This window comes from Lentinus tigrinus (genome assembly GCF_003813185.1).
Source record: "Lentinus tigrinus ALCF2SS1-7 unplaced genomic scaffold L226scaffold_55, whole genome shotgun sequence".
NCBI classification, from domain to species: domain Eukaryota; kingdom Fungi; phylum Basidiomycota; class Agaricomycetes; order Polyporales; family Polyporaceae; genus Lentinus; species Lentinus tigrinus.
In genome coordinates, this window is record NW_027137964.1 from 125974 (window position 1) to 144429 (window position 18456).

General features: G+C 56.4%; 10 protein-coding genes and 1 non-coding gene across 11 annotated transcripts; 8 read left to right on the top strand and 3 right to left on the bottom strand.

Annotated features, from left to right (window-relative positions):
- The first annotated feature begins 133 nt into the window (after nt 1-133).
- Nucleotides 134-2397, top strand: L226DRAFT_540367 (uncharacterized protein). Its single transcript, XM_067681853.1, has 3 exons — nt 134-423; nt 491-750; nt 807-2397. Exons 2-3 carry the CDS (start codon nt 567-569, stop codon nt 2033-2035), a joined length of 1413 nt encoding a protein of 470 aa, XP_067529402.1. The 5' UTR covers nt 134-423; nt 491-566; the 3' UTR covers nt 2036-2397.
- Nucleotides 135-559, top strand: L226DRAFT_540368 (uncharacterized protein). Its single transcript, XM_067681854.1, has 2 exons — nt 135-427; nt 491-559. Exons 1-2 carry the CDS (start codon nt 181-183, stop codon nt 544-546), a joined length of 303 nt encoding a protein of 100 aa, XP_067529403.1. The 5' UTR covers nt 135-180; the 3' UTR covers nt 547-559.
- Nucleotides 2051-2733, top strand: L226DRAFT_540369 (uncharacterized protein). The gene is made up of 3 exons (XM_067681855.1): nt 2051-2104; nt 2171-2370; nt 2426-2733. Exon 3 carries the CDS (start codon nt 2491-2493, stop codon nt 2710-2712), a length of 222 nt encoding a protein of 73 aa, XP_067529404.1. The 5' UTR covers nt 2051-2104; nt 2171-2370; nt 2426-2490; the 3' UTR covers nt 2713-2733.
- Nucleotides 2734-2883: 150 nt separating this feature from the next.
- On the bottom strand, nt 2884-5399 carry L226DRAFT_540370 (terpenoid cyclases/Protein prenyltransferase). The gene is made up of 10 exons (XM_067681856.1): nt 5353-5399; nt 4960-5302; nt 4753-4908; nt 4605-4688; nt 4404-4552; nt 3925-4344; nt 3719-3806; nt 3516-3649; nt 3311-3447; nt 2884-3227 (listed from the first exon to the last, which is right to left on the bottom strand). The coding sequence occupies exons 2-10, from the start codon at nt 5241-5243 to the stop codon at nt 3114-3116; spliced, it is 1566 nt and encodes a 521-aa protein (XP_067529405.1). The 5' UTR covers nt 5244-5302; nt 5353-5399; the 3' UTR covers nt 2884-3113.
- Nucleotides 5400-5500: 101 nt separating this feature from the next.
- On the top strand, nt 5501-5591 carry L226DRAFT_t279. Its single transcript has one exon. It is a non-coding gene; the product is annotated as a tRNA-Thr (tRNA).
- Nucleotides 5592-6757: 1166 nt separating this feature from the next.
- Nucleotides 6758-8132, top strand: L226DRAFT_548399 (uncharacterized protein; the record flags this gene model as incomplete). The annotated part of the gene is made up of 7 exons (XM_067682586.1): nt 6758-6923; nt 6990-7115; nt 7177-7267; nt 7323-7383; nt 7442-7715; nt 7778-7955; nt 8012-8132. The coding sequence occupies 7 exons, from the start codon at nt 6758-6760 to the stop codon at nt 8130-8132; spliced, it is 1017 nt and encodes a 338-aa protein (XP_067529406.1).
- Nucleotides 8133-8232: 100 nt separating this feature from the next.
- On the bottom strand, nt 8233-11030 carry L226DRAFT_314243 (SET domain-containing protein). The gene is made up of 15 exons (XM_067673838.1): nt 11012-11030; nt 10428-10953; nt 10232-10373; nt 10017-10174; nt 9835-9959; nt 9672-9785; nt 9517-9619; nt 9441-9468; nt 9280-9383; nt 9007-9209; nt 8861-8939; nt 8761-8806; nt 8568-8704; nt 8475-8516; nt 8233-8409 (listed from the first exon to the last, which is right to left on the bottom strand). The coding sequence occupies exons 2-15, from the start codon at nt 10918-10920 to the stop codon at nt 8333-8335; spliced, it is 1851 nt and encodes a 616-aa protein (XP_067529407.1). The 5' UTR covers nt 10921-10953; nt 11012-11030; the 3' UTR covers nt 8233-8332.
- Nucleotides 11031-11376: 346 nt separating this feature from the next.
- L226DRAFT_472785 (SET domain-containing protein) lies at nt 11377-12584 on the top strand (the record flags this gene model as incomplete). Its single annotated transcript, XM_067676486.1, has 2 exons — nt 11377-11942; nt 11996-12584. 2 exons carry the CDS (start codon nt 11377-11379, stop codon nt 12582-12584), a joined length of 1155 nt encoding a protein of 384 aa, XP_067529408.1.
- A 709-nt stretch (nt 12585-13293) lies between these two features.
- On the top strand, nt 13294-13838 carry L226DRAFT_576123 (uncharacterized protein; the record flags this gene model as incomplete). Its single annotated transcript, XM_067685305.1, has 2 exons — nt 13294-13374; nt 13428-13838. 2 exons carry the CDS (start codon nt 13294-13296, stop codon nt 13836-13838), a joined length of 492 nt encoding a protein of 163 aa, XP_067529409.1.
- A 48-nt stretch (nt 13839-13886) lies between these two features.
- Nucleotides 13887-14621, top strand: L226DRAFT_576124 (uncharacterized protein; the record flags this gene model as incomplete). Its single annotated transcript, XM_067685306.1, has 1 exon — nt 13887-14621. One exon carries the CDS (start codon nt 13887-13889, stop codon nt 14619-14621), a length of 735 nt encoding a protein of 244 aa, XP_067529410.1.
- A 543-nt stretch (nt 14622-15164) lies between these two features.
- Nucleotides 15165-18317, bottom strand: L226DRAFT_576125 (DUF300-domain-containing protein; the record flags this gene model as incomplete). Its single annotated transcript, XM_067685307.1, has 11 exons — nt 15165-15700; nt 15755-15962; nt 16019-16260; nt 16319-16352; nt 16400-16547; nt 16599-16621; nt 16669-16676; nt 16735-16832; nt 17993-18025; nt 18078-18118; nt 18180-18317. The coding sequence occupies 11 exons, from the start codon at nt 18315-18317 to the stop codon at nt 15165-15167; spliced, it is 1509 nt and encodes a 502-aa protein (XP_067529411.1).
- Between the last annotated feature and the right edge of the window lie 139 nt (nt 18318-18456).

Below are 18456 nucleotides of genomic sequence, written 5' to 3' on the forward strand. Positions count from 1 at the left end.
CAGGCGCATAGCCGGCTTTCCAATCGGGAAGCCGGGGTCTTATCGGCCTCTATCCGTGTGTGGAACGGAAATGCGGTATATAGACCGGCAAATTCTCTCGGCGAACCTCCCGCCTTCTTCATTCTCTCCCTCCACCTTCGTCCGCGCGTCCCCATCTGTGCACCCATGCATCCGGCCAGCATGGACCTCGGCTTCGCCCACTCGCTGGCACACATCGACGAGCTCCTCGCCATGATTTTCGCATACCTCGACGACCGCGCACTCGCACGCGCCGCATGCGTGTCCAAACACTGGTCCGAGATTGCACTCGACTGCCTGTGGTTTGAGGTCCACGACCTCAAGCGAGTCCTCTCCGTCCTCGCTCCCTTGACGCTCAAACCCGAGCGAGTCTCGATCTCGACGGGACGGCTGCCTGGCGCTTATGTTGGTGCAGTCTTTCCGCACACCTTCCGGTTGCATACCATTGACGTATTCTAACATTGACAACTAGGCATTCAAACGTTCTTTGTCTCCCGGAGATTGGGAGAGGTTCCAGCGATATTCTAGCCGAGTACGCCGACTTCGTCATGACCACCGTCACCTTCGCTCTGCTGTGGACAGATCAAAGCGTCCCACTCTTCTACATTCGAAGGTTTTCGAAGAACTGGCAGCGACGTGCCCAACGCCGGACATTTTCCCTAACCTCCAATCGCTCGTATGGTTCCCGTGTGCTCCAGAAAGGCAGGAGCTCTGTCTCGTGTTCATGCACCGGCGCGTCAGACATCTTGGTCTCCATCTCTATCGATCCGAACCACCTTCCCTCACAGACTACATCACTCAAGTATGCTCACGAAGCCCGAGCTTGACGAACCTGGACCTGTGTCTCGAAGAACACATGGGTAACTTCGAAGACTACGTCCTGGTCCTCCTCCGCGGACTTCCGCACCTCCAGCGAGTCTCGGTGCCAATCTATGCTCTCACACCTCGCCTTCTCACGGAGCTGTCGCGGCTCAAACATATTGCGATAATCAACCTCACCCATCCCGCCCGCGCTGAGCCCGGAAACCGCGCCGACGTTGCTCACTTCTCCCCCACCCTCGCCAACAACGCGTTCCCAGCCCTGCGTAGCCTGTCATTTAGTGCACAGGTAGAGCATGCTGCACAACTCCTCCGCGACTCCCTGTTTCCCGCGCAGCTAACGGAACTCCACCTGAAGGCCATAATGATCGCAACGCCGGATGCGCTGCAGGATCTGTTCTCCGCGATTCGGGACAGATGCACGTCGCTTGTCCAACTGTCCGTCGACTACATCATCGCACCGGACTCTCAACTCACCTCGCCTCCTCCACCTCTGCACGAACGTCCGACCATTGCGACGTTTCGTCCGCTCTTCTCGGCGCGGCATATACGGGCATTCGAATTCCGTTGGGACTACGCTCTTGCCATAAGCGATGACGACATGGAAGAGTTCGCGAGCAGCTGGCCTTCACTGGAGAGCTTGCATCTCAACCCCGAGCCGGTACCCGAGCCCAACGTTCCCGGCCTGAACTTGCGGGTTCTCCTCCCCTTTGCCCGATACTGCCCCAACCTCCGTCATCTGGGCCTCCATGTCGACGCGCGCACGATCCCGGACCTCGCCCCCACTCCTCGCTCGCAGCGCATGCCTCGATTCCGCCGCCTCGAGACCCTCGCGGTCGGGCTCTCCGCAATCGCGAAGTCCGAGCCCGTCACCCTCTTCCTCAGCCAGATCCTCCCGCTCGGGTGCTCCATCGGCTTCGGGCTGCGTTGGCCGGATGCGTTCGATATCGCGATGGAGCATGCGCTCGTCCCGGTGAGCGTGCGGGCGGAGATGTCCACCAACCACGTGCGGTGGAACGAGGTCTCGAGGATGCTGCCGATCGCGACGAAGGCGAGGATGGAGGAGAAGGCGCGGATAGAGGCTCTGGAGAGGCAGATGATGGAGCTGGAGCTTTCGAGGAGGGAGGACAAGAAGAGGTTGAGCTGGTTGGAGCAGGAGGTCCAGGACTTGCGCGGGAGGACGGGTAGGACGCCGTGAGGTGCGTCCTGCCCTGCTCTCTCATGCGACCTTTTCTATGGCCTTCGATGACGCCTTGGACACAACACAGTGGGTTCATCATCTTGATATTCCTCTTGAGGTTGGTGGGGCAGTGGTGACCGTCCATGCCCCCAGGTAATTGCGAGGCGGCCCAGCGACTTGCTCCGCGCTATCTCCCGCCCATGCTATATTTGCTTCAGTTAATGTCAGCGCTGACATTCAACCCGTCCGACAAGGTCCCGCCATACTAGTGCGCCCATCGTATGCCTCCCATTGTATAAACGTATATGGGGCACCGCTCCGAGCCTATCACTGTATCATACACGATTCTTCCGGTAGTACATCTTTCGCAGGTTCCCGCAGACGAAGCACTGAAATAATATCGATTAGTTGCGTCCACAAAGTTCGGCTTCGCACGTCAAGCTTCAAGAGCCGAAAGCGTGTCTCTGCCTCAAATGCACGCTACCCAGTTTGCGCTGCTCTGCCACAGGGTGTCTGCAATAGCTCAATGGCCTACGATTCCGGCTCTTCTGCACGCTGATAGACCGACAGGCTCAAGTGTTGTGCCGCTAGAGGTGAGGCCTGAGTTCCTGTCGCTTCCTCTTCCTCATGCGGCCGCCGACTCACGGTCGCGAGAATGCACACCCCAGTGGGGTGCCTGCGAAGCCGTGATTTAATAAAGGGTAGATTTGACCATCACCGCAGAAGCTTCCTCGCGAAAGCAGCCAAATAGCCGATGGCAGCGCGTCGCCGTGTGGGTCTGGTGGTGTCTTATTGGGCAACATGGCAGGGCCCCGGGCGGCGCGTGCACGGAGTCTCGACGGGCGAGTGGTTCTGTGGGTGTAATCCCGATATTGGACGGACAATTCGACGCCCCTCGTGCGCGATCGCTTCCCTGAACTGGTTCCACTATGCTTGCTATGTATACAATGAGCTGTAATCCATCAGATCCCGCGTAGCCTACACAAGCTCTTCTATTCTGCTCTTTACGTGTTGCCCGGCATGCGTATATTGCCATCGATCGGAAGACCGGTTGTTCGAGTTCAAGGAGTCATAGGTCAGGGATCGTCTCTTCGGATCACTTCGTCGCCGGTTTGTTTGCGTACCGCGACGGCGGAGTTTGGCCGTAAAAGTAGGAAAGAATTCCGTCCGAGTGCGTCACCGTCAGATTGAACAAGGGGTGGGTAGCGTTCTTATCACCGGTGGACAAAGAACGATCAGTATCCCCCCAAATCCGTCGGCAGGCAGCCCGGTCATGAACGCAGGAAGACTCACCACACGATTAGCTGCGCCGCCGACGTACACGGCCGTGCCTTCCTCCTCGGACCAGGACATAGCGTGAGCAAAGATGCGCTTGCGCAACTCGTCGAGCCTCTCACGCTCTGCATCCGACGACGGAGCATACGCCGTGCCTGTGCGCAGTTTTTCTAAGCACGCACAATCCAGAAAAGAACGCCGCAGTAGGAGAGCGAGAACATACCGTCTTTGGCATGCGCCTGGGACGCGTTCCAAGCGGAGATGACAGCCTTCGCGCGCGCCTCTGAGGGGATGACGCGATGCTGGGCGGCCGATAGGCCCGCCGTGCAATACAGCGTGTGGTACGCGTCCGCGGGTCTGCAGGAAAGAAGCGTCATCACGTAGTCCCGGGTTTGTGGGTGACCGCGCGCTCGGAGGAAGACTTACTTGGGCGGTTTGTCTCTGAGCCCACCGGCTGGGTGTTGCCCGGCGCAGAGGATGTACTCCTGGAGCGCTTTGCGGTTGAATAGAGAATCTACGCATGGCAATCGGTGCGAGGGCGAATCGGATGTCCAGCAATATCCGCAAGGAAGCCAAAGCGATGGATACAATTAGCATGACACACCCGAGTCGAATAGAGGTCAGCCGCTTACCATCTGCATCGTCCCACGCTTTCTGTCCGTCTTCGTCATTCTCCTCATGATGCTCCTCCGGCACAGACTCGTGTGTGCCCGCAACGCCGAGGAGCGTCTCAGCCAGAACGACACATCCACCGACCCACCAGCTATAACACCCATCCACGAGCTTGTTCGTCCTCCCCTTGAACCCTCCGAGCTCGATGGGGAGTCCCTGCATCTGCACGCACCAGCGCAGAAGCGCACGCGTGTTGATCGCCGGCGTGGAGGACGAGCCACTATCACCGGCGGCGGAAGGGTAGAGTTTGATGTAGGGTTGTAGGAGGACCCAGGAGGCGGTGGCGCAGAACGTGTACCCACCGTGCGCCTCACCGAGCGGCGGACGGGGCGCTGAGGGGTCGTAAGTCCTCGGCGAGTCGCTTGGTGCCTCTGGATCATCTGCATCGCGCATTAGCTGAGACTGATCGCGTACGTGGGACTAGCCCGAGCACACTGACCCGCTTCAAACGCCCATCCTGGGAAGGAAGCATTGCAGAAGCCTCCCTCGTAGGTTTGGCATGTGGCTAGGAATTCGGGGACGCCCGCAAGAAGGTCGGGCGTCAGCAGGTTTAGCAGGGTGGCTACCGATAGCAGACAGTAGATGCCCCTGTTCATCCGGGCAATCAGACTCCGGCTACCGAGCAAGGCAAACCACTTGCCTGACATCTACTTCGCCGTGGTGGCTCACGAGGAAAGAGCCATCGCGTTGCTTCAAGGACATGAAGAAATCGTACATCTTCTTCCTGCGCAAGGGCCCGGCGCGTGAGATATGCGGGGATGAGAACCGGTGGTATGTTAGTGCCGTACCGATCGATCGCGTCCCAGCCTCCGCCATCTCCAGGACGTCCGACGACGGCCAATGAGCAGACAGCGGCGTATGTGGGAAGAAGATGTGCAGCCTGACCAGGCCCGCCAGCGAAGCCACCGTCAGGGTGCTGCATCGCCAGCAACGTCTCGATAGTCCTGAGCCCACATGGTTCAGTCGTTAGTTCACATATCGCATCCGGTACTCACCGCTTCTTGGTCTGATCGTCAAGACCAACCCCGAGGATGCTAAAGCCGTGAAGGGTCCAGTATATGAGCCATGGTTGACTGGCATCCTGAGACGTGTAGCGCTCAGGGAATCCTTGTCTTAAGTTGCGGAGGAGAAACTCGAAGTGCAACTTCTTCTGCAATTCGGCATGAGCTGTTCCCTGAGTCGGAATGTGTCTTGTGATGATGTCTTCAGTCTCTCGTTGTAAGGACGACGTAGAGGTTCCGTAGCCATCCGTTGGTGTAGGATCTAGCTGAGAAACCATCGATCTTGTACAGGAGAGCTCGTGCGTAATCACAGTTGCGTGAAGTGGCTGGCTAAAGCCTATGTAATAACTGACGCAGGGTTGATTTTTCAGTGACGATGAGACTTACGATAGGTGCGCGTCCTGGTTGAACGGAAGGACGAGAGAGATACTTTGGTAATGAAGGAGAACAATAACCATTCCTTGGGCTGAAGCCAAAACACGAGCAGCGTGAAAACTGCGGCGTCCATATATTTATGCACAATGTTGATAGCAACTCCCGTTTAGCTCAGTTGGTAGAGCGCGTCACTAGTAACCCGCAGAGGGTACGACATGACGAGGTCAGTCGTTCGAGTCGGCTAATGGGAATACCGTGTCTCCTTTTTTGGCAGGGCTCTAATCCCCCTTGCACTCACTTGATGCACGAATAAGGCCACGGACCCATCCATATCATGCATGTTGGTCAATCTGCTTCTCATCCACAGTGATGACCGCATAGAAACACTTACAGTCCTAAGCGCGCGTGTACTGCGGAAGTGGTTCTCCTAACTTCAACGATCTACTACCATCAAGACCTAACTGCTTCCGGCATTGCTTTTCTATTACTAGGGGTATTTTGCATTTGGTGCTCGGCCAGTACTCTCTTCAACGCCTGCCCGGGGAACTTCCTCGCTCTATCACTGTGTGCCAGTCCTCACGTCACGGTCGACTTACATGTCTCACTGTACTCGCTGCCAGTGCCCCCACTGTAAGGAAGGGACGCATGATATCTTATGAGGTACGCTACTGTGACGCTTCCCATCGGAATGCACAACATCGCGTCAATCGTATTTGAATGATGCTCTAACGCTGTGGTGCTGGTTATCCGAGCGTACTTGGCTATAGCGCCTGGACCACCTGATAGAATGCAGTACCATAAAAGGATACGACATGAAGAGTGGGGACATCACTTCGACATCAGTCGTTCTAGCCGGGACCTGCGACAGCCCGATACCTAAGTTCCTCCGACGGACGTCCCTATCCTCATCACCTGGGCTGACAGGCATATGCCTTGCTACTGACTTGCCAAGAGACAAAGCCCCGACCGTTCATGACGCATCTGGGCAGCAGTGGGCCGACAGGAGCGGCACTGCGCCAGTGCATCCAATCCTTTACTGTACCTTCTTCGTCATTCATCTGACATCATGGTGCGGGAACCACCATACACATGACGCAGGTATGTTTCAAACAGACATCTTTTTGTGCTTCTGTACTTCGGTGATTGCAGGACGACGGCGAACATTGCTCCCGAAGTCATCCGGGTGCTGTACAGATCTCCGGCCCTAGTCCCAGGTATCGGAGAACTGGAATCCGGTCAATCCCAGAGCACTGTAGGCCCGTTCGATTGTCACGATTACGTGGTGACGGCTGACCGTGCCAGAACAATGACCTCGCGCAGTATGCAGTAGGCCTTTCAGTTGCCTACTTAAGAGCGACACGCTCTCAGAACTGAATGACACCGCGAACACCAGCCCACACACTTCCAAGTTACCACTATGAACTACGATCCGGAACTGGCTGCGGCCCTCGCTACCAATCCCTTCCTCAACAGACCTACACCCCTCCTTCCTCCAGGGGTTTCTGAGGCAGCGTCTTATCGAAAGATGCTGAGCGCGACACATAAGCCCTTCGCCGAGTACTACGCCCAGCGACTTCCGGACTGTGGGTGTTCATTGAACTGTATATATAGTAGTAACTAACGAATCTGCTGACTTGGAAATGGGGTAGCCTCGCAGTATACTGTCTTCGACAGACAGGTCTCCGTCGAGGATGGGAAGATAATGGTGAGGTGCGTGATACCGACCTGTGGCGATGGAGAGACGGTCCCGGTACTCGTGTGGATGCACGGAGGAGGTAAGTCCCCGAAGCCTTGAAGTGTGGGTCGATTCTCTCTGACCTTTTGCAACTCCTGCAGGATGGGTGTTCGGAGACCTCGATCAGGACGATATGCATCTCCGAACAATCTCCGTCGAACTCAAGGTCGCTATTGTGAACGTAGACTATAGGTGCACGGTGCTCCCTACCTATCTGACATCCGAGGAGTTCTGAAGTTCTTCACAGGCTCGCCCCGGAGCATCCCTTCCCGATCCCATTTGAGGATTCCTATACAGCGGTCAAATGGGTATGTCATGCTCATGCCTGGATCCCCCTCGCGCATGCTTACCCGCCTCGCCGTCTAGGTAGTCGAGCACGCCCCCGAGCTCAAGGTCGACCTCAAGAAAGGCTTCGTCGTTGCCGGCGACTCAGCAGGGGGGAACATGGCCGCCGCGATCGCTCTCCAGGCGCGCGACGATACGTTCTTCAACGCGCACTCGCTCACCGGACAGTACCTCCGCCAGGCCACAGTTTGCTCCCCGGAGGCCCACCCGGAGAAATACAGAGCGGAACTCCGCTCCTTGTCAGAGTACACGAACACGCCTGTCCTCAAGACCGAGACTGTTCACAACTTCATCAGTGCGCATCGAACACCCGCTTTCATAAATTGTGTATCCGTTGACCGATATACACTTTCGTAGGTCTGTACGCCCCGCCAAGCGCTGCCAACGACCTGCGCATCTCCCCGCTGCTGGCGGCCTCACATGCTGGTCTTCCACCAGCGTTCATCCAAGTCCAGGAGCTCGACCCTCTCCACGACGAAGAGATTCTATACGAGAAGCTCTTACGCGAAGCGGGCGTTCCGACGAAACTGATCGAGTGAGTGTTTTCTTCGATATTCCAGGACATCTCCCTCATGCGCGATGCTTGCACAGGTACTCGGGATGCTTCCACGCCTTCCACTACTTATTCCCGGGAGTCGCGGCCGCCGTCAAGTTGGACCGTGATGCGCGAGAGGGGATTAAGTGGTTGCTATTCCTGAGCAACGCCTCTTGACTTCCTGTATTGCGAAGGTCTGTACGGCGAACCTCCTTTCGCAGTTCCGTGTGTGCGAGAACAATTGTGGCGAGCTCCACAACTTGTGATTTACTTCTACTTTCCAGCAGTTAGCCTCATTAGCGACGCCATCGAGCTATACTACAACTAGTTGGCCTTATAATACTGCCTTTCCATTGCGAAGGATCTCCACGCGAAGACTATGATTCCGCCCCTGTTATCGGGAACTCCGGCCCGTAGTCGAGCAAAAGCTCAGTCCCGGGCGCCATCTGCCGCTCTGAAGAGACGTCAGCAAGTCAGTTGCTCTCGCGTTGGCCACCGTGGCATAGGAGCGGGACTTACTCGCGTAGACCCCGATCCGCTGCTCGCCATCAACCAAGAGGACTGTATCGAGATCAGTAGCAATCTAGGATGGCGATGAGCGGGAAAGCTCACTGGACACCTCGACGTTCGCCCTCCGAGCCGGCGCGTGATTGATGAACCGCGCCGGGTTGCCTGCACGCGTGCTGTCCACGGATATTTGGTCGTTCAGGCCGAAGACGTAGTTGCGTCCAAGGTGCTGCGAGAGCTCACTGTGGACGAACGTCAGGAATGCAGCTTGATTTTCAGAGCGAAGGAGAGGGCTCACTTGCGGGTTTGGAATGTCGCCTCGTATATGAGCTCGCCGACGTACTCTGAGTCGGAAAAGCTGTGAGTGGTATTACTGAATAAGAGAATAAGAGCAGTACCTATGATGAGGTCGCATTCGTGTACCGCCTCGGCAAGGAACAAGCCCATGCCGTGTTTGCTCTGCTTGACTTCGACACGCTAGGAAATGGAAAAGCGTCGCATCAGCTCGAGCGACAATGGCTGACGGCAATACGGTGTGGCTTACTTTTGGCACGCCTCGCTGTAGCTGCATGTTCCTACAGCTCGAGTCTTCCGGACACGGTGCACAGACCTCAGGGTCGCACTCCCGCTTCGCCTTCCTGCACGGACAGTAGTCAGTCGAGCAAGGCTGCATCAACTCGCGCGGGCCCCGCTTGTGTTGCTTTACGACCATCGTCGCGCACTTGCATCCCTTCCATCGTCGCGCACCTGTCGTGTACGAGCACGGAGTCAGTGCGGGCCGAGCGTGTGGAAAGTGCTTGCGAGGTACGGAACGCACAGAGGGCGGAGCAACCGCATGAACGAGAGCAGTGTGCGGCGTTGGCGGCGCATGCGCAGCCGCCGTTGTGGATACAGGGGCCTGGGTGGTTGCATGGCTTGTTCCTGAACGGCAGACGTTCAGCTAGACCAGGCTTCAATGTAGGGAAAATCACCACTGACGGTATGAAGTGCGGAGGGACCTCCGTACCTGGAGAGGCTTTAACATACGCAGAGAGATTTGCGGTGTCGTACTCACCATACAGGTGTCTCTCGTACTGGGGATCTTGAGGCTCGTCGTGCTTGTCTTTTGGCCGTCCCTTCTTGCGCTTGATCGAAACCCTTGGAGCCACTACGGCAACCTAGCGATAATTTAGTTTGGTAGCCAGGAGGCAGTATCGCCAGAATGTTTACCTCGAAACAGGGCTTGTGACATAAGCGGGCAAGCTCGCATGGCGTTGTCGGTGGTGCAATATGACAAATTACTCTCAGCTCCTCGAGGTCGGCGTCGCTCCAAGCCACGTCTCTCTGTAAAGAGGTAAGTGAGGTTGTGGCTAACTATCAGTCATGCACTCGCCTCATGGATCGGGCGATGCCGGAGAGTGCAATCATTGCCGCACGGTGTCTGCGCGGATTGCAACCTAAAACGTTCTTGTCCGGGGACCGCAGGGACGGCGAAGTCGATATTGTGCTGCTCCGTCGCTACGCAGGAGTCTAATGGTGAGCTCAATTCTTAAACCGTTAGAAATATAGGCTTGCCATGGGTGAAACAGTGTCCTTGCAGGCATTCCAGACGAGGACACCACAGAGTTAGGTAGTCCTGGAGTCGCGTCTTCAGGTCGTCTGCTGCAGGCGGTGTGATATCCGAAAGAGCGGGTGCAGAAGCCCTTGACGAGCCGGGCCATGGTATACGATCGCTAGTATGAGCTGTCAGAACGTCTAAGCATGCGGAGCCGTGAATATACACTCATTACCTCATCTTCTCCGTCCAAATCGCGCCCCAAACAGAGGTCGTGCACAGCGTGAGCGGTAGGATCCCAGTCTTGTCGATCGTCTCCATTGACATTCCGTGCTCACGCTGCAGTCGCCGCGCCGTTTCCAGCACAATCGCGAGAACTGCAGGCAGCGCTCAGTACTGCACGCCACTCCCTGCAACTCTACCCTGCGCACCGTCCGAGTCGCGATACCCCCCCTCTTGCCATGCGAGACCCTTGTGGTCGGCCAGGTAGTCGTGGTAGTCGAACGTCGGGTCGTCTGCGAACGGCATGAATGGAAGGTAGTTCGAGTCGTCGCCGAGCAAGATGTTGTTGTTTATGGGTGGGCACGACTCGTAGCGCGGGTATGGGGCGGGAAGGGCTCCAGTAGCCGCAACTGTTGCCATGTGAGTAGTCGTTACATCTATATTTCTTGATTTGGAAGCGTCATAGCAGGTGTATGATAGGCCAGCCGTTGCTTCAGCGTACGCCGACAGTCCTGCGGTGTCCTCCAATGAGCGGTTCGATGCTTGAATTGCATCTGCCCTCGGAGCGTCGCGTCCTCGGACTAAGGAAAGCGTGTCTGCACAATACAATGGTTCCCATCCATAGTAGTCACTCCAAGCATCGCGGAATGTCTTGAGCACGACCTGATCCTCCCGGGCGCGTTCTGCTTGGCTTGCATGCATATGGTCGTGCAAAAGCTGCAGTGGCGTGGATATCTCTAGGGGTGTTCAGTATACAAATAGTGTGAACCTTTCAATAGATCCAAATGCTCACCGTGGACGTCGACTAGGCTCCAAAGGCTCGACTATCCAGAGCGTGTAAAGGTGCGTAAAGGCGACGCGTCCGAACAGGCGCTCAGCCACCATCGCGTTATTTGGTCCTGTTTGCACCTGATCAGAATGTAGTAAGCCGTACTTAAGTTACAACTTGTACTTCTTACTTATTCATTACCACCTTCACGAACATGACAAGATCGAACGTTTGATGAATCTGCACCGTAAGTAAGGTTAGGTTCATTGATTCTCGATGTTGAAATCGAGAGCGAGCTGGGCTGCTGAGCACCTTTTGCCAGTGACGGAGACAAGAGTTACGAGAAGGGTTGTCAAGAGAATTCACCAGTACACCTCGCCGGCCACATGATGAATGCGGAGACAATTCCTATACCAGACCCTCGGGAGGTACAAGACTTTGACCCATCCAGCAATGCCTCCTCTTCCCAGCTCGGTTACGGTGAAGAACAGTTGGACTCGCTCACTCTATATCCTGGAACAGATTGTGTTCTTCTTCAACTCAAGAACAGGAACGAAATTCCTCTACCTCACCTCGAACCAGAGTCTGAGGCTGCACCGGTCTCGTCATATCTCATAGCAGACGCAGGTTCCAGCGGTTTTGGTGTCTTCGCGTCAACCCCCATTGAACGTGGAGATCTCATCATGCGCGAGCGACCGCTCCTCGTGTACCCCCAGCTTGTCCCCTTCCATCGAAATCTTCCACCTGAACATGCGTATCCGGAGTTAGAGGAAGCTCTGTCGCGACTTCCGACACATCGACGTGAATCGTTCTTCCGACTCGTTAACAGCCATCCTGAAGAGCCCTCCCGGGTCAAGGGGATCATCGACACCAACGCTCTGCATATAGGCTTGCTCCCGGGCTCGACTCAGCAATATGCTGCGGTATGCAAGGACACCTCTCGGATCAACCACAGGTTGGAACGTTTTCACTCGGATCCCTCTCAATGAGCTAACCTTCGAATCACAGCTGCTCACCGAACGCCGCATACCGATTCGATCTGGACACATTCTCCATTGAGGTTCGCGCGCTCTTCCCCATCCCTGCCGGCTCGCAGGTCTTCATCTCCTATATCGATCCCGCGCAGTCTCGAGCTGCACGACAGCAGGCCTTATCAGACTACGGCTTCGTCTGCGCCTGCGCGTATTGCTCTCTCACTGGTCCAGAGCTCGCTCAGAGCGAAACCCGCCGAGGGCTCATTGCTCGGGCGGACGCCGACCACGCCGCACGCGACGCCGCACTTGAACGGTGGGCGCGCGACCCCATCATGCCCGACGACTACATCAATCGTGTCGACAAAATGTATATGGACCTGTTCGAGGCGGAGCAGCTGTACTATGAGCCGGTCTGGGAGGGCTTCGCGACACGGCTGTGCAAGGCGTGCTGCGCAGTCGAGGACGCAGAGGGCGCGCAGATGTGGGCCCGTCTTGCCAGAACGCTCACTTACGCTTATACGGGGAAAGAGAGGGGATGGGCTGCGGTAGAAGCCGCTCCTGAGCGTACGGAATGGTGGGGCTTGAGGAGGAGGAAGAACACACACTTTTTTGCTCTGTCGTGACAGTTCAGGTGAGTCCTATACTACAGGACAGGGAGGTCGTATCTCATTGTGGGGTTTGTTGGGCGGCAGCGCTCCAGACTTCGGGCCGGTAAACGTATCAAAGGTTTCATCTTCAGCCATCTTTAACACTGGGATTCTCCATCTTGATTACGACATTCACGGCTCGCGACCCAGATTCCCCTCCTCTTCCCCTCGAGCTCTTTCTCCTAGTGATAGACATCGTCGGCGAGGACGACGATGAGAGCACCTTAGTCATCTACAAAACACTGCGGGCGTGCGCACTGACATGCCACGCGTGGCTCGCACGCGCGCGCATGCAGCTCTACGCGTACGTCTCGCTCGAGCGGCGGACCAACTACCTGCAGTTTGCGCGTACTATCCAGAACTGGCAGACCTCGTGACAGAGATACGCTGTGACCTCTACGGCCGTTCGAACAACGAGCACGGGTGGGCGTGGCACTACCCCGCTGATGAATGAGGACAGAATTGAGACCCCCATCCCTGTCCACGTCGTCTCCCGCCTCACGAACCTCAAAAAGCTATCGTTCGAGGCGGACGCGCGCGTTCCCGTTCCGGTGCCTCTCATGTCCTTCATGCGGTCCTTCGGCGTGCTAAAGAACCTTGTATCGCTGCCTCTTTGTCAGGCTCGACCAACTCGCCGGCACGGTCTGGTCGTTCCCGCACCTCAAGAAAATTCGCATTACTCAGAATGCCTGGTATGGCTCTCAAATTCCGCCTCTGGACGAGGCCATGTTCCCCCGGGAAGGGCGAGAGTATCACGGACTACGAGGTAAGACTCTTGTGAGCTACTGACTGTGGATACTAATCGCTTGAACTGCGCAGTATTGTCTGGTCATCGGCGAGTCGCGCGTGCGCAAAGCGGACGCGAGCGACGGCAACCCATTGGAAGTCATCACGCAGCAGGCCTACATGGAACGTCGCGCAGACCTCAACGGCTACGCTCAATCACAGCCCTACGTCATATCGCAAAAATACCAATGGCTCCCGACCGACTTCGCGGTGTCCGAGAGCGGAGAGGTGAACGCTCTCGGCTACATTAACAACTTACACCCATCCCGTCATACCGCTCTCTACCCGCTCGTCACCTCCGTCCTCGCGCGCTTCGTCCCAATGTTCGAGCGGGTGCTCTCCGACGTCCTGTCTCCTGAGCCTCCTCCAGCTGTACAGATCGACCCTGAGCTCTTGTACCAGGACGTTCCCGACGGCCCGGACTGGGAGGATAAAGAGGCGTAGGACAAGCGGGAGCACGAGTGCAGGTGGCCCATCATCCCCGACCCGACCATGCCATTCACCCCTCCCGCACCCTCGAACCGCGTCCAGTATTCGCTCAAGGGCCGCACCCTGCAAGTGATCGTGAAGCTCGCGAACATCGTGCTCACGCCCTCGAACCCGCGGTACCCGGGCGGCTCGTGGCACGTCGAGGGCATAGCGAACGAGAGCATCGTCGCGACGGGCCTGTACTACTACGCGTGCGCGATCATCACCGAGTCGCGCCTCGACTTCCGCGTCACCGTCGGGACCGAGGACGGCCCGGGGATCGAGATGCGGTACGAGCAGTACGACTATCGCGGGTACATGGTCGCGTACGGGGTCGGGCACGAGCACGCGCTGAACCAGCCCGTCGGGCACGTCGTCGCGGAGGAGGACAAGTGTGTGGCGTTTCCGAACGTGTACCAGCACCGCGTTGATGCGTTCGAGCTCGTGGACAAAACGAGGCCCGGGTGCAGGAAGATTCTGTGTTTCTTCCTGGTCAATCCGGTGATTGAGATATTGTCGACGACGCATGTGCCGCCACAGCAGGAGGACTGGTCGATGGACGAACTTGAGAAGGCACCCGCGATGCAGAACCTGCCGGCAGAGCTGTTCGAGATGGTGGCCGAGTACGTTAAGCCTGGAGTAATGTCGCGCGAGAAGGCGGAGGAACATCGTGCAGAGCTAATTATGGAGCGCATGGGATTCATCGTCGAGCAGAGAGAGAAGGTGTATGAACTGAAATTTTATATGTGCGAGCATTGAAATATTGACTCTCGACAGTGAACTGTGTACAAACATATCATCTGATGAACAGTGTAACCACCTCATAGTCCTTAGGGAATCATGTAGTGTGGATTGATGCTACGGGAGGCTCACGCAATCAATAATTGATCACGAAGACCATCACATTTTGATTAGATGCTTACATGTACAGGACGGGAACCAGAGCACGTCCGAAAGACCTTACGGCAGCGAGTTCCAAAGGCAGCGAACGATCTAGGGAGTGACCCGCAGAATCCAAGTCCGTATGAACAAACACAGTAGCTAGCGAGTCGATAACTATGGATTACAGCAGCATGGGAGATGAGAGTAGATGGATCACAGACGACGCACAACGGATGTAGATGTATAGACTGGGAAAAAGAGAGAGAGAGAGAGAGAGAGAGAGAGACCACGCAGGACAAAGCTATGAGCGAAACCGAAACCAAGAGGATAAAGTAGACTCAACGCAGCGCACAACCCTCCTCCGCACTCCCACACTCTCCTTTCACTCTCCCCTTCTCCTCCTCCTCCCCCAGTACAGGATCATCGCGCAACGCCATAATCGGTCTCCCGGCTTGGCCTCGCGCTCGCACGGGGGTCATAATACTCGCCCCCGCCTCTCGTCCCGACGCCCGCCATGCCCGCCACGCCCTGCTCATACCCCCCATGCCCACCCGAACTCGAGCTCAAGGTGGGATTACTGCTCAGCCCGGCGCCGTCCTCGTACGAATACGGCTCTAACCTGACGTTCTCGTCGTAGCTAGCCCGTGGCGCGCGCACAGCGGACATGGACATCGACTCACCGGCCCTGAGGGTGCGAGGGGGGTAGGGAGGGGGGACAGAGTTAACGCGCTGCGTCTGCATCTGCATCTCGCTGGACGAGCTGGCGTACCCGTCGATGCCACTGCTGTACCCCGTGTTCGAGCGCGGACTCAGCCCGAACGCCTGCCCAAAGTCCATCTTCGTCTGCTTGCCCGTCTCGTCTGTGACGCCGATCCGCGGCCCGTGCGTGCCGGGCTTCCCGCGCGCGTAATCGATGAAGAATTTAATCGAGCCCGCGATCTCGTGCGCAAAGTCCGCTGTGGAGGCGTGAGCACGAGCACGAGCACGCAAGGAAGGGAGGAAGAACGTACCGTAGTTGATGCTGTCCCAGAGGGCGCGCCATGCGCCGTACCGTATGGCGCCCTTGACATTGTACTCCTTCCACGAGTACGCGTACATCATGAACGCGGAGAAGATGACCATCTCGATGCAGATCGCGAGCGCGTTCAGGCCATCCGCGATATTCGTCGCCGTCCAGTACTGTGTCTCCTTGATCACCCGACCTTCCAGCGCATCGAACTGAGTGAGGGAGGTCAGCGCGCACAAGCACACATATGCCCGAGACGAATACGCACAACAAGGGACTGGTAGAACGTGAACATGACGATGAGCTTGATTGAAAGGAACTTCGAGAGCGGCTTGCGGCCCTTAAGCTCGTCCTTGGTGAGCCCATAGAAGATGAGGAGGCCGTACAGCGCAATTGTTATGCTGACACCGTCGATCACGCTGATGTAAGCGTGCGCAGTTTTGAAGCTCCACGGCCCTGACTGGCAAAGCACGCCGTAGTGTTCACAGATGATACCTGCGATCGACAACACTGCACATGTCCAAGGTGAGTTGTTGACGCAAAAAGAAGTCGGATTAGGTTGGCTCACCAGGTCGTAGGATGACATATTGCAGTACTGACCACTGGACGCCCATCAGCATCGGCTGCAAAGTGCAATCTGTGGACGTACCTTCAGAGTATACATGAAGTAGGCCTTTGTCGGGCGGTAGCGCCAACAGCAGAAGGGGAGTGGTAAACTGGACTTCTCCTTCCGGAGGATAGCATTGTCGACATCGTGTCCAGTTGCAGTCGATGCGACGAATTCGATGAGCAGGAGGCTGGGTGACGTGATGAGGGCAATGTGCGTGCTGCAAAGCGGAAACACTCACAGGAAAGCACTGAGGGTCACCGACTGCGAAGCCGTCAGCATCAGGCAGGAACGGGCCAGTGTGAACTCACCTCGTAAGCTGTAATAATCAATAGGTCAGATTACGATCTGGCAAGTGGTGCGGCGTTACAACGTACCAGTCTCAATGAGGTCATAGTATGTGTATTTGCGGAAGAAGCGGTAGGAGAAGAAAGAGATAATGGCGTAGACTGCGGGCATGTACAATATTCGGAGGCTGCGAAAGAGTTATTGTCAGCCAACAGGAAGTGAGGCGGGCGGGCTCAACATCAAACAAGAACGAATCCAAACTCAGGCAAGCGGAAAGAAACGACGCCCTCACGGATCGCGCCGTATACGCAGCCGGACCGTCCTGTCTGACGCTGTGCACGAGCAATTAATCCAGGTCTACATCTTCGCCTTTGCGGCCGCATGCAGTCATGTTGACTAGCACAGCGCAGCAACCTGCAGAGGATGTCGACACACAGCCTAAGACATATTCACCAGGATAGTGGCAGCAGCGTCATTGAGATATATTAGGCGTAGTCAAAGCCAGGAATTCTGAAGGATTCTGAGGGCGATTCTGGGTAGTTTCTGAGACTGAGAATCTCGCCAGAATCCCGCCTAACTCTGACTACCCCGTCAGTAACCACGATTCTGAGTCGGGTTTTTGGCGTGATTATGCACCGGGTAATCGGGTAAGTGTTGGCTTACTAAGGGCATGGCATACAGGCCAGAAACCTGCAACCCAGAAACGCGTTTCTGGAGCCAGAAGCGCGTCCGGAGGAGCTTCTGCAATTCTGCACGATTCTGTCAGAAACGCGTTTCTGGCCTCCGGAATCACCTCCCAGAATCGTCGCGAGAATCCCGCGAAAATGCCAGCTTTGACTACCCCTATTGTTCTAGCGCGAAGCGATGGCAAAGTTCCCGTATGTTCGTGCGCACTATACCCCGAAGCCGTGCGACAAGAGGGGAAGATACACTACCCTCTCGAATCGCGCGCAGATACGCAGCCGGGTCGACAGACAGCCGCACTGTCCGACGCTGTACACGAGCGAAAGTCTCCGGGTCTACACCTTCCGGTTTGCAGCCGCATACAGGCCTGCCCACTGGCACAGCACATGTAAAGAAAATTGCGAGTGCGTCGATGCACAGAACGAACACCCGAGTTCATCCGTCATAACCTCGGTGAGTTCACCCGCCACAGCTGGGCGTTCGGCCGAGCTGTGCGAGAGGGCGTAGTGGCAGCAGCGTCATGGAGACATGTTCTTGGGTGAAGGAGTCCCGCACATTCTTGCACGAAGTGGTGGAAGAAATTCAAGATATCCAAATACAATCGCGAAGAAGCGGGGAAAGAGGGGAGGAAAGGAGACAAGATTAGGGCTAAGCTTCACGTACATTTGTCGCTGCTCGCCACGATTTGTGTAGTGTCTGTACGACCATCAACGTGAGTAATTAAGACGACGAAGTGCGTGAGACGTACCGAGCGTGGAAGGAGACATTGATCGCGGTGAGGATAAGGGTCTGAGGACCGCGTCCGGGTGAGCTCTGCATCGTGATGTACGTCTCCGGGCATGCCACTTACCACGACTGCGCAACAGCCCGCTACGACCCATCCTATCTTGTGTGCATCCCAATCTATGCCATCCGAGTCCCAGAACGTCGACTGGTCGATCACGGACTGGTTTTCCGAGGGACAGAGCGTGCTGTTGGTGTCGGACATGTCGCCGAGGAGTAGACGGGTCGTCGCAGGTCGTGAGGTCGCAGATCCAGGCGAGATGGTGGTGGAAGGGAAGAGAAAAGAGTGGATATTTGCGCCGGTGTAGCTCCCAGCCCGGCGGAAGAGGATGGCGGTGTAAGGT